The sequence below is a fragment of the Palaemon carinicauda genome, chromosome 4, assembly GCF_036898095.1.
Source record: "Palaemon carinicauda isolate YSFRI2023 chromosome 4, ASM3689809v2, whole genome shotgun sequence".
In the NCBI taxonomy this organism is placed as follows: domain Eukaryota; kingdom Metazoa; phylum Arthropoda; class Malacostraca; order Decapoda; family Palaemonidae; genus Palaemon; species Palaemon carinicauda.
In genome coordinates, this window is record NC_090728.1 from 182,932,870 (window position 1) to 182,947,050 (window position 14,181).

Genomic DNA, 14,181 nt, shown 5'->3' on the forward strand with positions numbered 1-14,181 from the left:
AAAGGTTACTTGTGTATGCAAATACGGAAGTAACATTCACTTATTGTGGCTATCATGATGTAAAAACCTATTAACTGTAATGAAACTGCAACAGATGGCAAATTAATAAGACCTTTAACCCTTTTACCCCCAGCGCAATTTGGAAATTTCCAACCCTTAACCCCCAGGGGGTTATTTTTTTCCAGCACATTTTGCAGTATATATTTTTTTAATTGCTCTAATCAGCCTTGATTTTTGTCATAGAGAGGTCAGGTTGGTCTCATTCTCTTGGAAAATGCCTGAATTTTCTCAAAAATATTTTCAAAAATATGAAAAAATGACAAATTCGAAGATAATTTGTATTTTTCCCTAACCATACAAACCTTAGCTATTTACAAAGGGTTACCTTTTAGCGCAGCTGAAATGGCGAGCCATTAGAATTTAATCGAGGGTGTATTACCCCCGCGCTAGTTAGCGGAGGGGGTAGGGGGAGTGGTAGCTAGCTACCCCTCCTCCCCCTCACAGCACAGGTGAATGCTCACTTTCACTTAGAGGTAGGACTTGTTCTTGGGGGACAGGGCTGGCGGGCAAATATGTGTAAATAGCTAAGGTTTGTAGGGTTAGGAAAAATACAAATTATCTTCGAATTTGTCATTTGTTCCGTAACCGGAAATACAAACCACGCTATTTACAAAGGGTGACTTACCCCTTAGGTAGGGTGGAAAGTCCCCAGCCATACTGGCTTTGGCTTTACCCGGGGACTCAGAATCCGAGTGAGTCTCACTCGAGAAAAGGAGTCCCTGCACCTCACAAGTTCCTTGCTCCGCAAGGAACCATGTGGCCTACGTAAGCTTGAGTGTGTGAAGAGAAGAAGTGTGACCCGTCCTAGGCAGTTGACCTGGAGTTCCAGAAGGAACTCTGGGTATAGGACGTTCCCACTATACCACCTCGTCAGGTATGGGGGACGCGACAGTATTGACTCAATACTCGGAACACAAGGAAGCATGGTTTACCTGCAGAGGTTCGAGGTCAGCTATGCAGAGACCAGGATGCTGCTTCCCCGTAGAGGGGATGATGAAGAAAGAAGTAAGGGCCAGACGTACTTCTTTCGTTCATGCAGACTAAAACCTGATAACAATGCCCTCAACCTTCTGCCTACCTGTCCAAAAAGGAGCCTGAGGTTAGACCAGCTGTTGTGTAGCCACCACAGAGCGATAGAAAACGTATCGAGGACTCCTGTGGGTTACGCCCTGCAGGAAGCGGGCTGCGAAGGTCATTAGACGCTTCCAGACTCCAGCTTGTAGCACCTGCGTCACAGAGTAGTATTACTCGAAGGCGAGGGACGTTGCGATGTATCCAACATCGTGCTGTAGGGCGACGTGACGGGGGAGGGTCTGGAGAGCAGGTCGAGATGAATGTCCTTGAGTCCGGGGCTGAAGAGGTATACTGGTGACTCTCCCCCATGTCCTCCTTGTGCTCCCAAATCGGCTGCAACTGAGGACAAACTGCAGCTGTTCCCAGCGCTAACCTCTCGATTCCTTTACTGGCAAGAAAGAGAAGGTCTTGGGACATCAGATACAGAATGGAGACTCAAAATCTTGAATGAATCGGACGGAAGGGCCGGGACCCCCAGATTCTGAGTCTAGCCAACAACTCAGGGAGCGAGCCTGAATGTTGCCTTCCCCTCTTCCTTAGAAAGGGGGGAGTCGTAAGAGACCAAGAAGATTGCTTACACACTGGCCGTGGCCAGAGTGAGCAGGAGACCCAAGGCGGAATACAATCCGAGGCCTGTCGTAAAGGGTCTTGAGAAGATCTCTTAAAGGACTAAAAGTCCGAGCCATGCTCCAAGTTGGAGGTCTTCCTCCGACTAGGGCAGGGACGATCGTAGCTTCGCATGAGCGAGGATAGATCCAGCGGGCAGGAAAAAGTTATTCCTTTAAGCCTGAAGGTCAGGGAAAGGCTGAGCGACAGGCTTCATTGCCGAGAGCGGAAAGGAGTTTCCTCCCGCCGAAAGGCAATAAGACCGTTATTGCTGGAGAAGAGGCCTCAAGGGAAGAGGTATATCTCCCACGGCACCAACCACCTTAGACTCTTCACTTTGCTGGGAGACCCCTGTGGATGACTATCGCAGATGACGCGACCTCCGTACCGCGACTGTAGCGGGTTGTCTCTTCTTGAGGAGGAGGCGTAGTGTCTCCAGGCATGAAGCCGAAGCGACGCCCCGGTTCGGGAGAGATGTCACAGTGTGGTTGCTTGAGTAGTCTGCGCCGTGGGAGAAGCTCTCCCGGGAGTTCCGTCAGGGGAAGCAGAGGGTCCAGAAACCGTTCTGCGCATAGTCCCAGTGGAGCTCTCCCATTGAAAGGTTGACAGACAACCTGGTCTTGTTGAGACCCATTGTCCACAGACAAAAAGGAGGGAAGACGCAGGCGTCGAAGTTGTCCCACCATCACCGGAATGCATCTTGCCAGAATCTCGGGGTCTGAGACTGGGGGGAAGAATAACGGAAGCTTGAGGTTCCAAGCTGTCGCGATCAGGTCCCCCAGACCAGTACTTGCTGGTTACCCAAGGTCAAAGACCCCCAGGTACACTCTCTCTACGAGGCTCTGCTCGGATAGTCTGAGAGAACATTCCCCTGCCTGGAATGAGAGAGCCGATGGTGGTATTGAGAGAATCTCAATCATCCCGGTATCTCTACTGCAAGATGTGAAGGTGTGAAAATACGTCCCCTGCTGGTTAGAATACGCCAGAATCCTGAAGTCGACGCGCACGGGGCGACTCGTAAGGAGCTGTAGGATCTGTAGAGGGGCCAGACTAAGGCCCCTAAGCCTGCCTGAATGATGGAGAGGTATCCTTCAGGTCTTGACCATAGGCCTGGACCGGAACATGCCCCCCCCCTTTCCTTTGACGAGTCCGAGAACCGCATCAAGAATGTGGGGAAAGGACGAGAATATCCACTACCATCAAGAGGCTCCCTAGGTCAACACCCATTGCAGGTCTAATAGTTCCGCTGGTCCCATAGGGGCCAGGAAGTCCGGTTAAACATTGCCTGAAGCCACCGGAACTTGGATCGCCCCACATGGAACTTATCCTGAGGCGACCGTTCGGACTATAGACGGGTCAATGAGGAAAGGAGAACTAGGAAACGTTCCAAGGTAGGGCTGAAAGCTCTGCTTGACTGAGAACAGGTACTGCGACTCTCCTCAGTCTTGCCACAGTCAACCGAAAGGAAGGCTCGGAGGATGTGGTAACAGAATCTGGCGTCCCCAGGTGGTCACCCATCCAAGTACCGACGTTGCTTAACCTCGCTGGACGGACGAGAAGCGGGGTTTCCAACGTGGTAAGGCCGTTGACTCAATATCATGGCCAGATACTCCAGATGTTGAGGCAGAGGAAGAGAAGACTCCAAGCAAAATACCATGAGCCCACACTCATGGTAAGCATCCGGAAGCTTGTCCCGGCGCTGAAGAAGGTCGAACCCGAGCCTACCGGAGTTGACCAGCCCTCCAAACAGCAGAGGAGGCGGAAGCCTGCACCTGAGCGGCCAAGAGGAAGGCAGGGAGAGTTCTCTGGGGAAACAAACCTGCTATGCCACGGCGGGATAGCCACACTGCATCATAAGCAGGAATACTTGCAGTCTAGGCTGAATTCGACGAGCACCCTGGAAGATGGATGGAATGGAAACTGAAAGTACCCGTCCTTCCGATCCAGGGTTTAAGGAGTCCTGTCGCCTCGTTACCAGTCTGATCGATTCTGCTGGTCTACGCTGGCCGAAGTTTGTTCGACAAACTTGATCAGGGCTGAGAGGTCGACTACGGACATCCCCTCTCAGATCCTTCCTTACAAGAAAGGATCGACTGAGGGGGGCCGGGGGTGAAGCCGTCGATGATCCTAAGGAAGACCTTCGCCTAAGGTATGGATCATTCTGCCCAACCGGGCAACTCTGCTGACGCTATGGCATAGAGGTTCAGAGACACTGAATTCGCTGACAGAGACGGCAGGCGCGATATCCTTGGCTACTCACAGAGATTGTGTGGGAATGGGCATCGGGAAGCTGTCATTCAGATGAGTAACCTTAAGCATCCTCCCAGCGAAAAACCTGCAATCCTAGAGTTCGTGAACTCCTTTTAGGACTATGCCCCCCCCGGGGGAGTCTCCCGTGCCATCTGTTCCTGACAGGAGGAAACTGCAATTGGACACCTTGTCCCAGTTGTCGTAGCCGATAACTTAGGCCAACGTGGTTGAAAGAAAAGGGCGCTGGAGCCCTGCAGAGTCTGGAAGAAAGCGCCTTGGAGGAGTGAAACCGGAAGTCGATTTCCTCCGCACAGCAGCTGTCTAAGTCTCTGTCCTTGGGCACAAACAAACTCTTCTCAAGGATGGAAGGGTGTCTGAGGTCGTCGACCTCCACAGATGAGACACCCGAAGGAAGCCCTCAGTCAGCGCGTCCAGATGGTACAACATCGAGCTTGTCCGCAAGTTAGATACTTAACGACGAAAGGCCAAGGTGCCTGAGCTCGAGAGGAGGAAAGTACCCCTGATCTTCCTGTAGCTTCCTTGAACCAAACCTCGGGCCATAACCGAGGAGGGAAAGAACCTGGTAAGCTCCCAGAGGAAGGGGTAAGCAGTCACCCCTTGTCCGATGGAGAAATCTCGAACGGAAAGCCACCCCGCCAAAAATCCTTCCAGGGAATGACGGGGAAGGGCTAACCCAGGTTCAGGAAAGAGGAGTGTTGCTCAGATCTCCCTTAAGTTTCTCCTATTCTTGCAAGTGCCATGCTCTGCGTTTACGGGGTGAAGCCGTGTTCTGGAAATACGCTCCAGAAGAACTTGCCAGGCTGGCCATGCTGCGAAAACCCCATTGTAAATCGTGGTCGCAATCGCCCTGGAGCTCGCGCGACGGTAATTCAAAGATTTTCGCGTGGGCGAACGTGGAAGCGCCCATGCGCGGTAACGCAAACGAAAGTGAGCGAAGGAGCGCAGAAGGAGGGCGAGCGTGGTAAGAAGGGCGAGAGCTGGTGTTCGGCGAGCGATAACCCATAGACGAGCAATGGTTACTGCAAGAAATAAGCCGACGTTTGTGCGAAGAAACACTGTAGGTTCGCGCGACGGAACACCATCCGTTGGCGATGGCGCGTTGTGTTATGCCGACGCGATGGTCGAGCAGCATGCGCAGGTGAGCGATCGTGCGTTGGCGAGCAGTATGCGAAGGTGAGCGATCGCGAGCAGCATGTGCAGGAGGGCGATCGCGCGATGGTGATCAGCATGCGCCGGGTCGCGCGATGGTGATCAGTATGCGCAGTGTCGCGCGATGGTGATCAGCATGCCAGGGTCGCGCGATGGCGATCAGCATGCGAAGGTGGGCGGTCGCGCGATGGCGAGCAGCATCTGCAGGTGGGCGATCGCGCGATGGCGAACAGCATCCGCAGTTGAGGGTCGCGCGATGGTGATCAGCATGCGCAGGGTCGCGCGATGGTGATCAGCATCCGCAGGTGTGCGGTCGCGCGATGGCGATCAGCATCCGCAGTTGAGGGTCGCGCGATGGCGATCAGCATCCGCAGTTGAGGGTCGCGCGATGGCGATCAGCATCCGCAGTTGAGGGTCGCGCGATGGCGATCAGCATCCGCAGTTGAGGGTCGCGCGATGGCGATCAGCATCCGCAGTTGAGGGTCGCGCGATGGCGATCAGCATCCGCAGTTGAGGGTCGCGCGATGGCGATCAGCATCCGCAGTTGAGGGTCGCGCGATGGCGATCAGCATCCGCAGTTGAGGGTCGCGCGATGGCGATCAGCATCCGCAGTTGAGGGTCGCGCGATGGCGATCAGCATGCGCAGGTGAGCTAGTAGCTGGCGAACCATGTTCCTTCAGAAGTGTTGGAGAACGTTGGCGTGCCGGCTGTAACACACGCAGGCGATCCGGAGATCGCCGAGAGACAGGTGATCGCTGGCGAGCTGATGATCGCTGGCGAGCTGATGATCGCTGACGAGCAGAAGGCTACGCGTGGAAGCCTGCGCATAGAAGAAGAGTTCTTGACCCCGACCTGAGCCGAAGTTCTAGATCGCGAGGGCGAACGTGGGCGCACAGGGCGCGTAACAGGAACCGCAGGAATGATCATCTTGAAAGCGCTGACGAACAGGAGAGCGCTGATGAGCAGAAGAGCGCCTGTGCGCTAACACTGAGCAGGAGCAGGAGAGAACACAGCAGAAGGGCGCGCAGGGAAACCCTGACACGCAAGGGAAGAACCCCCGTGGGGGCTACCCTTTGCCCCGAAGGGATCGTTGTCCGCCGGGAGACTGATGTCCGTCGGAAGACCGCTGTCCGTCGGGAAGACCGTTGTCCGTCGGGAAGACCGTTGCCCGTCGGAAGACGAGATCAGACTGCTGTCCATCTGCACCAAGGCGGAAGATCGAGAAAAAGGAGTTGTAGGCTGCAAACGGAGATCCAAAAAGGCGCCTCAAGCACCCTTATAGGGAGATGAGAGGCCCTTACGACGAGGCGGACGGTGGGCCTTGCGGCGAGGGAGGCCAACAGCAACAGAAGAAACCTCCGAAGAGGAGTCTCTATGAGTGTACTCTCTCGCGAACGAAAGAGAAACACTTCGTAGAAGAGACTGGTCAGCCAGTGACCTAAAAGGAGCAATCCTCCGAAGAGGAGCTCCTGCAGTTGCCCAGCCCCTTGAGCGAAACTGCAGGTGCGACCGCTCAGCACCAAGAGCATAGTCGCACGAAAAAAAAGGCAAGAGAAGAACCCCCCAAAAGGGTAAAAACTCAAGCCTGGACAGGAAAAACTTCCCTCGGAAGGAAAGTTACCCGCCCAAGGAGGCAAGCCTCCTGAGAGTTCTAAAATGAACTGGAGAGCTGTCCGTCGTCACGGGAGTACTTCCAGTAGAAGGAGACACGCCCCTGACGAAAATACAAGGGGGGAGGCAACAACAGCCGAATCCCCAGGACTCAACCAGACAGCTCACACCGTTGCCATATTACAGAAACGAACTAGATTGGTAACTGTAAAAAAATAAAACAAATAATATTAGTACACATTCATTCCCCCGGGAAGGCTCCGAAGAGGAATCCCGAGGGAAAGGAAACAAGAATTACACAACAGGCACGTGCCCTCACAACCACTTACACTCACGGAAGGAGAGCTGTAACCAAAACAGAATTATAACAATTATAATTATGTAACTATGTAATTATGTAATTTAAAAATGAATGAACACTAAAGAAAGAACGAAAACCCTGAAAGGAATCGTTCTACAAGCTGAAAAACAAAAAACAACTACAATTAGATTCATAACTAATTGAGACAAACGTACGGCGAAGCAACCCCCCCACACGGAAAGGAAGCTACAAGGGCGTAGTAACACGTAGTAAAAGGGTGAACGACCTCAAGAGAGAGAGAGAGAAAGACATAAGTCAAACTCGATCGCCACCCATAAAATTACGCCGTGGTGGCCTAACTGCCGAGGACTCCACGTAGATATCGTACACTACACACACAAATCTGAAAAGGAAACTTACTTATTTCTATACTCAAATATATATATATACAAACGTGAAAACATGTTTACATATATATTGAGTAAATGAAAAGTAAGCGATTAAGTAAAGACAAAACAAACAATGGCTGCCAAGAGAGGACCAAGACAGAGACGTCTGTCACAGTCCGAGCCAAAAGTGAAAGTGAGCATTCACCTGTGTGTGAGGGGGAGGAGGGGTAGCTAGCTACCACTCCCCTACCCCCCCGCTAACTAGCGCGGGGGTAATACACCCTCGTTAAATTCTAATGGCTCGCCATTTCAGCTGCGCTAAAAGGTAACCCTTTGTAAATAGCGTGGTTTGTATTTCAGTTACGGAACAAAAAAAATTTATAGCATTTTTTTGCTAGGACGTACCGGTACGTCCATGGGGGTAAAGAGATGGCTTTTGTGAAAAGTACCAGTACGTCCTTTGGGGGTAAAAGGGTTAATGTAGAAGGTCTTCAACTTACAAACATTCGGGGATACAAACACAAATCTAACAAAAATTATAAATCCCAGACATTGTATCTAAAGTCCCTATTGAAATACTGTAATAATAAAATATTATATTAGTTAATGCAACAAGCAAGACAACATTTGCAATATGAAATTGGACTATTTGTTGACTTTTGCAGCTGAAAATTGTAGGTAATATAGGTGAAGCCTACCCTAGACCAAAATTTAACAATAAACAGCTTCTTGGAAACTATTGAGTTTGTAAGTTGAGGACTTTCTGTATTTTTATAACACATGTTACCCTTTTATCAGTTAACAAAAATCCTTTTAGGATGCAACTAAAACATAGGCAATCTTTGTTCTATATACAGTATAGGAAAACAAACTAATGCATACATTTGTCATTAGGTTCTTAACTTTCACATCATTACCTACATGTAAACAGACATATTAATTCTGCAAGCTACATCATAAACCACTGGCTAAAGTTCATACTGTATTAGATATTAGTACTGTATGAGCAAACTGAGATACCCTCTATTATTGGAATAGCTTCAAGACGAGCGTAGATACCAATAAGCATGGCTGACTTCAGAGCAATCATTATTATAGATACTGCACAAACAATAGCTAAAGACAAAAACCTAAACCTGTAAATGCATAATAAAGGGATTTTGACGAAGGAAAAATCTATTTCTGGGGAGAGACCTGTAGCGCCCGGTGAAAAGAGTCCTTCTTATATACCTTTTCTGATAAAACCTTCCAATTATACCAGAGAAAGATAAAAGCATGGAATGCTAAGGTTACAACCCTCGCGCGAGCACCTTTTGGGTGTCGTGTATAAAGCAAAGGCGCGTGAAATCCACTATTCACAGGTTGTCTTCCATTTAGTTAATTCCTTCGTCAAAGGGATGGGCCGATACAAAGGCCCTAGCCAACCCACCAGCGCCACACCACCCACGCCCCGACGCGAGCGCCATCTGAACAACATCCTTAATAAGGTCTACAACAGGTTATTATAAGAACTTATTTGAAGATAGATACTGTATTCTCTAATAAAAAAAAAAAGTCTATAGAAAAAGAAATTGGAGTTGGACCTTACCTCCTTGTTCAGGTGGAGCTCCACTACTGCTATCTGATTTGGCTTCCATTCTGTTTGAGGTTAACAGCTGCTGCAGTCCAAAAATGCAAAACTGTGTGACTGGTAGCCAGGTTGATGAATGGTATATAACCTTGTTTATGAAGTTGTATTTTGGGAGAACTGGAAAAATAAAAAATGTTTATCATTTCTATACGTACACTACAACGATAACGGTAAATGTTTCCACTACTGTGCTGCCACAATTATACTTGCCTAACTTCATAACCTAATTTATACCATAGGGATGTTGTTAGATATGTTCTAAATACACAGTAGGGTGAAAGATATAGATACAAAGTAAGGTAAGGAACAATGACCCCCATTGGTAAGCCCTTGTGGAATCCAAAGGTAAACCTTATGTAATTTGAAATGTTTTGAACAAGGTGATTTTGGCAAAAAAATAAAAACATTTCTTGAAAATTCACATTAGAGTATAAAATGTAAATAATGTAGTAATTTCCCAATTGTTCTTGAGTTCCATTATGTTCAAATTAGGTATAAAAACCTAACACAGGTGAAAAGCACATTAACAACTATGAAATTACCTGTTGGTTATCTTACCTATCAAAATTAAAAAGGTCCTACACAATACACCTTTAGTACTAGTTAATTTTTCCTTTTTTTATGAAATACATGAATAATGTATTTTTCCCAATGCTTCTCTTGTACTTGGGATAAATGGATTTGGCCCATACGACCAAAGAGCTTGGATTAGGGAGGCGATTCTGTGCAAAGGTGCAACTTTAGGAAAACCCATCGTTTGTATTATGAAGTAAATGTTAAGAGGTTGGACAGCTGGATGGAAGAGAAAATGCGGAAAGAGATGTAAAGTAGGAGGATAACTAACGGGTGGAGCTAGGGACGGATGCTGCAAAAAACCTTAAGTAATATTTATTTTCTTTTCTTTTAATACCATAATTTGCTTTTTTCTTCTCGTTAACACCAGCCACTCATGTGCACTTGTTCTAGAGGATTCTACAATCTTAAATATCGAAACCTTACAATCGTTCAACTTAACGTAGGGCACTGTTACTCACTGGGGACCCCTACCTGAACTGAATTACCATGAAACACTACATTTATTCATCATGTGACTGAGCTGTAACTAGGTAAAACCAAAGTTGTGATGGCTGATGTGGTAACGTCCCTGAATGGTGAACGCCAGAATGGGGTTCGAGTCCCGCTCAAACTCGTTAGTTTCTTTGGATGCTGCAACCTCACCATCCTTGTGAGCTAAGGAAGGGGGTTTGAGGGAGCCTATAGGTCTATCTGCCGAGTCATCAACAGCCATTGCCTGGCCCCTCTTGGTCCTAGCTTGGGTGGAGAAGGGGCTTGGGCACTGATCATATGTATATATGGTCAGTCTCTGTGGGCGTTATCCTGCTTGATAGAGCAATACCACTGTCCCTTGCCCCTGCCATTCATGTGAATTAAAACCTTTAAACAAAAAGACATGCACTAGCCTTAAAATAATAGTGAATACCTTTGAGAGTGACTGTAAGCTTGTCCTAATAAATCAACATAGGTCTTGCAAAGCAAAAGGTAATGTTAAAGGATAACCCTGTCTCGAGTTCTCTGTTCAGTACAAATGTAGTTTTGCAGACCTATGCCAATCGGAGGCACAGGAATTGGGAATTTCAACCCTATTTCCTCTGACATTGTGCTTTAATCCAGTGAAACCAATAAGCTGTCTCAGCCACAGATAAACCATCCCAACTTGAATTAAATCACAATGTCGTTACTTATCAAAAAGGGCTATACCTTAGTTGCAACTGCCTCCATCATTCACATATTAGAATGGCAGGACAGAGCAGTGTGTTTATAGGCCACTCATAAATGGCAGAGGCAAGGGACAGAACCATTGCCCTATCGAGCAGGACAATGCCCTAGATACTGACCATATATACATATAATCAGCGCCCAAACCCTCTCTCCACCCAAGCTAGGACCAAGGAGGGCCAGGCAATGGCTGCTGATGACTGAGCAAATAGACCTATAGGCTTCCCCAAATCCCCCATCCTTAGCTCACAAGGATGGTGAGGTTGCAGCGACCAAAAAAACTAACGAGTTTGAGCAGAACTCAAACCTCAGTCTAGCGTTCACCAGTCAGGGACGTTACTGCATCTGGGAAAAGAGCTCCATTCTATGTTTCACAAAATTATGACGTCAAATTCAATTATGTATAATCGATTCGGTAATGCAATGTTCCATGGTTTCGAGATTTGGGGGTGTATGTATGATAGCACCCACCTGCATATATGATTACAGATAACTTAAATTATGGGGAGCCTTTGTATAACAGAGGCCAGTTCCTCACGTTTTCATTAAAAATAGACATCAACTAACCTAAACATTCCCCCCCTAACCTAACCTATAAGCCATGTCCTTACCTAACAGGGGGGTTAACACCCCCCTGCAACTCCCCTTACACTGCTGTATTCTAAATTAGGCATGATAATACATACAGATGGCCGCTATCATACATACAACCCCGATTATAGCTGTGTAAGGGGGGCGTTAGGCCCCCCCATTAGCAAAGTAGGTAAGGACACAGCTTGTAGGTTAGGTTAGGGGGGAAAGTTGAGATTAGTTAATGTCCATTTTTAATCCACAAGGGAGGAACTGGCCACTGATAAACAAAGGCTCCGTGATTTGCTGAACAACTTTTATTCCGCACAATTTTTCCGCAGGATGAAAATAAGGTATCATAAGCGACCTGTCCGCAAATCCACAAACTCCCCTTAGTTCCATCAGTACAGTACATCTTACCTCTAGACTACGTCTAGCCAAATCCAATTAATAATAAACAAAATACTCTAGAATTACTGCAACAATGAATGAAATTTACATTGCTCTACTGCAACTTAAAACCACCGATATTATTGTACTGTATTATAGGGCAATGTAACCTAGGGAAAAAACTACTTATTTCTATGAAAAAAAATAAACTGTTCGAAATGAGAATCTGTAATACAGTATAACTTTACAAACTACCGTAGTGGTCGACCTAACCTAGAATGGTTTATTATGTCAAACTTACCACCCCTAGACTAACCAATTCATGTATCAACAGGCTGACTCAACTTTAATTGGTAAAATATCAGACGAAAAAAAACACTGACTTAAGGTAATATCGTTATTTATGAAAAAACCGACAGAACTTTTATGTTCGGTATAGTTACCCAAGTGTCCTCTACCAATGTTTACAGCCATGGCCCATGCGTAGGAGGGGTCAGAGCCTAAAATATTTTGTGATAATCAATATAGAAATCTTACATTGAAACTAAATAATAGCCATGACAGTATAATTAAATATAATACATATGAAATACCTATAAAATGTGCAAATTATCTCTGATAAGATTTGCAACGTTGTATCTACTGTATCTGCAACATTTTTTAAGGTTCCTTTAATATTCTTAGGTCAATATTGGTTACTGGAACTTTTAATTTTTAAACAAATGAAATATAAATGATGGTATCTGAAAAATGCAAGTCTTATTTGCCATAAATGTAGTATAAATTATCATAAGACTGAAGATATACATAGAAAATCACTAATGTGCAAATTCCCAAGAGCACCTAAATTAAAATTAAGTAAGAATTTCTTTGCATTCTAGTTTTTTTACTTATAATATAAGACACTGTGCTGACAAAAAAAAATAATTGTCCCACTACCCAAACATTACTATATACTCTAAGAACAATCAACAGAAGATATGTAGAATCGCCTATATCAATTCTATTAACTTAAGATTAATTAAGTGATATCTTAATTAAGAACGCGAACAGATGAATATAATGAAGCACAAAGTCATAGAAATCAAATAGAAATAGAATTTTGTCGAAATGGTATACTTAAATTTTCTTTTAAACTGAAACCCATTGTAATCTTTTGCAGGGGAGCAGAGTTGGCAATAGGCTAATGAAATAAATATAGACACGAAAAAGTGAGAAAATATACGTTCAGAATAAAAACGGTAATGTTAAACTATATCTACTTTGAGGAAAAGGTGGGTACTGGCTCTCTGGTAAAGATTTAATGCTTATAATAATTACATATTCTAGAATTTTGGACACCTTTCACAACTGGTTGAACAATGGTTACTTACTCAAGTACAGGAAACTTATATCGACCCCCCCCCCCCCCAAATAGGACTATGATAGAAATGGTTGGAAAAGAAGAGCATGTACTAATGATCCCTTAATTTAGAGAGAGAGAGAGAGAGAGAGAGAGAGAGAGAGAGAGAGAGAGAGAGAGAGAGAGAGAGAGAGAGAGAGAGAGAGAGAGAGAGTCGTTGCATTCTGAATTACTCTACAAAAAAAGCTAATATCGAATAGAAATGCTCCTAAACAAGGAGAGTTGTATAGATAAAACGAAAAAAAAATCATGGACAACCCGTAACATCATATTGTCTGAACAACGTTTAATAAAAAAGAAAAAAAACTCGTGCAGTAATTGGTCTCAGGCAAATGTGTAGAGTATATTGTGATTTATCAGGAACGATAAGATTTCGTAAACTATATTTTGAAAAGAGATGCTCTTTTCTTTTACGATTAAGCGTTCCTGCCTTATATACTTAAAGGTATAACAAATTCTCGAGTTAATTACCCTAATATATTTCGACTCAGTAGAAACAGAAAAAAATATAATTTTGATATCTAAGGAAGAGTCTAGCTTTAATCACACACACACACGTGTATATATATATATATATATATATATATATATATATATATATATATATATATATATATATATATATATATATATATATATATATATGTGTGTGTGTGTGTGTGTGTGTGTGTGTGTACATTTACACACATACACACAAACAAAAACACACACATACAGTATATATATATATATATATATATATATATATATATATATATATATATATATATATATATATATATGTGTATGTGTGTGTGTGTGTGTGTGTGTGTGTGTGTGTGTGTGTGTGTGTGTATCAAAGATATGAAGATGTAATTATGAAATGCTATATAAGACGCTTAGCAGTAAATATAATCCACATAAAATTGAATCAGAGATATATGAAGGAAGATGCTTTGCCACAAAATTAATT

At 45.2% G+C, this 14,181-nt stretch overlaps 1 protein-coding gene across 3 annotated transcripts in view; it reads right to left on the reverse strand.

Annotated features, from left to right (window-relative positions):
* The window catches only part of LOC137640261 (pseudouridylate synthase 1 homolog), a 130,905-nt gene extending 118,420 nt beyond the window's left edge, over window positions 1–12,485 (reverse strand). Inside the window, exons 1-2 of one of the 3 annotated variants that reach the window (XM_068372855.1) lie at window positions 12,421–12,485; window positions 9,050–9,208 (exon numbers count right to left, since the gene is read on the reverse strand). In XM_068372855.1, the coding sequence (XP_068228956.1) occupies window positions 9,050–9,098 (49 nt within the window). In that variant the 5' untranslated portion in view covers window positions 9,099–9,208; window positions 12,421–12,485. The other 2 variants (XM_068372853.1, XM_068372854.1) reach the window with 2 other exon arrangements.
* Between the last annotated feature and the right edge of the window lie 1,696 nt (window positions 12,486–14,181).